This window comes from Choloepus didactylus, chromosome 25, assembly GCF_015220235.1.
Source record: "Choloepus didactylus isolate mChoDid1 chromosome 25, mChoDid1.pri, whole genome shotgun sequence".
Lineage (NCBI taxonomy): Eukaryota > Metazoa > Chordata > Mammalia > Pilosa > Megalonychidae > Choloepus > Choloepus didactylus.
The window spans coordinates 5,450,558-5,454,073 of record NC_051331.1 but is presented as its reverse complement, the minus strand read 5'-3'; the positions used below and the strand labels follow the sequence as shown (position 1 = coordinate 5,454,073).

Genomic DNA, 3,516 nt, shown 5'->3' with positions numbered 1-3,516 from the left:
GTAATAGCGTGTGAGTCTTACGGCATCAACGGCTTCTTCTGGGATTTTGTAAGAAATGCAGAGTCGCAGACTTCATCGAGCCTAGGGGAGTTAATTTGGCCCCAAAAGCCCCACGCCCGCTTCAGTCTGCTGCATGCCTCTCTGTTTTGTTTTTCTGCTTACGCGAGACAAGATTTTGTTCAAGTATTCCTTGTCATACAAAAACAAACAGTATTGCGCGGAATGTTTTCCTCCTAGATTTATGGTTATAGAGTGTTAAGATAGGTAAGAAATTAAGCCTACATAGGAACTAGTAGGTGCATTTAGGACCCTATTTATCCCCCCTTAAAAGGATAATATTTAGGAGTAGGCACATATTGAGAGTTTCTTATGCTGTAAGATAGAAATTTCCATGACTTCAGTGTGACAATAATATGGCCAATCCTACTATGTCTGGTGTAAAATGTGACGGGGCTGGATAAGCTTAAAATGAATCAGTGAGATTTCTAGAGGTCACACACCCAGTACGTATTGAGGAACTTAAGAATTGGCTGAGAGAGGATCTGTGCGGGATTGATGGTGAGTCAGTTTCTGGTACCGAAGAGCCACACTTCTAAACAGGTTGAAGTCCTCTTTGAGCAAAAACCTGGCATATTCTCATTGCCAGAGCATCAAATATGGGAATGAGACTGAAAGTGAAGGGATGGTTATGAAATTGATCAGAATACTTAAACAGCCGCACTACAGTGTTGGCAGAGAGTGCCCATTCTTTAAAATGAGTATTTAATTATTTAACAGAGTACTCCTGTTTGGATAAAAGTGAAATGTGCAAGCGTTTGAAAATCATGATTTATGGGAAATAATTTTGAATATGAAATAGAAGAAGTTCAGTTTAATGTACAAATGTTTGTGGCATTTGTAATGAGTTAGAAAGTACCGTCTTTTTAAAACCAAAGTGGTTTAGTTAACTATCTAGGAGTGTTGTAGTTTGGACAAAGAAGATATCATGAAGATACTGGAATGATACATCATAGATGTACATGGCACATGGGGCATAAGTTGACAGAATGTCCATTGTTTCAGTTACCACAGCCTATGGACCAGTAAGTGCTTCTCAAACTTTGAAGAGGTTGTGGGTCCCAAAGATCTTGTTAAAATGCAGATTTTGATTCAGCAGGTCTGGGGTGGGGCCTGAGATTCTACATTTCTACAAAGCTTGAAAATTATGAAAATACAGAAATAGGGCTGTGAACGTAAACTAGAGAAAATATTAGAGATGATAGAGAAAATAAAGGAAGAATAATGTTGACAGGTAAGATACTCTGTATAAAGGCCATGTGGGGGAGACAACATTTATACTGAGACCAAATTATAATAGAGTGATTGTCAGCTGTGTGGGAAAGTGGTGGAAACAAATTGGAGCAGAGGCTGATTCTACTCCATAGAGAAACGTAATGATTTTGTGTTTGATTGGCTGATCAGTTGATGATAAGTTTGAAAGAGAGAGTGTGCAGGAATCCTCCAGATTTTCTGGAAAGCTTCAGACTGATGGTGTCATGCCCATTATAGGGATTGGAGGTATGGGGAGTGAAGCCAAAAGAAGAAAGAAATGTTAACTGCAAAATTGACAGGGAAAATATCGATGTGCTATTAAAATGGTGTTAGTGAATGAAAATATTTTTAAAAATCGTGAGAGCACAACAGAAGAATTTTACATGCATATAATTAAAGTCAGGAGAGCATGATAGATTCCTTCACCAAATTTGGAATAGAAATTCTCTCTGAAATTTCACCTAGTGTTATCAAATAAAAGTGTCTGTGTTAATTTAAAGAGCAAAGTTACCTAAGGGAACGCACAGCCTTAGCTATGGGACCCTGACTTCCTGGAGGAGATCAGATTCATGTGCTCCAGCCTGGCTAGGCCTGAATATCTCTTTTACTTTTGGATGAGGAAATTTCTCTATCTGTGACCCTGCTGCCTGAAGGCAGGGGCCCGTGGACTGTCATGAAGAATGGAAGCTTGGTACAAGTTCACTTGATATTTAAATATTCTCAGGATGAGACAATGTCCCGAGCCTGGGGGGAACCTCTGTACACGGAAATGGCTGAATTCCAAGAAGCAGCCATTCCCTCATTCATCCCTGTCTCCTGCCCATCCATTTTTTCACCTCAGGTTCTAGGTGTGGCACAGGGAGAACTGGTCCAGTCAAGGGAGCTGGGAACCCAGGACATCTGTTTTGCACACCTGTGCGATCATGAGTAAGGATTTCAGCTTCTTTGACTGGCTGTGTGAACCAAACATTCATCTGCTTTCATACTATGTCTTGTGGCCCAGCTTCCATTCCATCCCTCTTGCCTTAACTGGCTTCCTGGGCTGTAGAGAGGACCCTGTTCACTTGGACTTCTGAAGCTGGAGATGGGAAATGGTGAGTACTACCCCAGAGAACTGGGTTATCTTAAGCTTAAAGGGGTGAGTCTAGATATGAGTGATGGAGCAGTAGCTGTGTCCTCAAGGCCATGTGTTTCCTCTCTGGGAAAATGGTGGCAGAGGATGCAGGGCATCCTAAGGCCCTGCTCCACTGTCACTGACCTGGAGTCATCTTCCATTGTGATTTCTCATAGCTGGCACCATGGGGAGTTAACATCCCCACCCTGGGCATTGGTTCTCTGTTTTAGTGACAGAATCCCCTGACCAGAGCCTATTGATGGAGCAACTCTGACTTCAATTCCCTCTGTCTGAGGAAGGTGAGGCTCAGACCCTCCAGAACCATTCTTGTCCCTTTGCTGCACACAGATCTCTTGGCTTCCCTCAGGCACTGGAGACTTTTCTAACAGTGAGTTGTGGGTTGTAGAAGGGGAGAGTTTGTTATTAGGTAGAGAGCCCTGACTCTGTTCCTGGGATCTTGAATGGAGGTTGTTGCTGGAGAGAGTGAGACCAGATGGATCATGTGTGGGTATCTCTTTAGTGAGGAAAATTGCTGAGTTGTAGATATTGGGTGAATTCAAACTTGCTAGGAAATGCTGATCTATTGTGTACCATTTCTCTGTTCCAGTAAACATGCATGTGTTTTATTCCGTCTGCTTACCAAACAATGGAATTATCTAATTAATTAATGAATTTCTGTTCTTGAAATGGGTGTGGAATATATGAAACCTAGCTCATACTGGGTGGGGAGTATCTATCTTTTGATCTTATTCTGCGATTATCTAATACTACTCCACTGTTGACAAGGCTGTGCAGATTTTTCCACTGTTTATTCACCTTTTAATGACTTTTTAGGGCTTTATAGACTTTGAGTATAAATTCTTTTTATATGTGTTGAAATGCTTTTCCTAATTTGTAACTTTTTACTCATTTTTGTCTGCCCTTTGAATAGTTCTGAATTTTAATGTAGTTGAATCTCTCAGTCTCTTTTCTTATTTAAGAATTTTTCCTCCGTTTTGATTTCCTAAAATGATTCACTTATAACTTTTGGAAATGTTACAGTTTTACATTTGACATTTACATCTCATCTACCTGGAATTAATTTTTGCATA

At 40.6% G+C, this 3,516-nt stretch overlaps 1 protein-coding gene across 6 annotated transcripts in view; it reads left to right on the top strand.

The window, feature by feature from the left end:
* The window catches only part of LOC119520321 (zinc finger protein 709-like), a 45,284-nt gene that overhangs the window by 25,203 nt on the left and 16,565 nt on the right, over positions 1 to 3,516 (top strand). For 2 of the 6 annotated variants that reach the window (XM_037818087.1, XM_037818084.1), the window contains exon 2: positions 2,153 to 2,405. The exons of 3 other annotated variants lie outside the window; for them this stretch is intronic. In XM_037818087.1, the coding sequence (XP_037674015.1) occupies positions 2,403 to 2,405 (3 nt within the window). In that variant the 5' untranslated portion in view covers positions 2,153 to 2,402. Of the gene's footprint in view, positions 1 to 23; positions 2,406 to 3,516 lie in introns of those variants that run through there. One more of the 6 variants, XM_037818086.1, reaches the window with a different exon arrangement.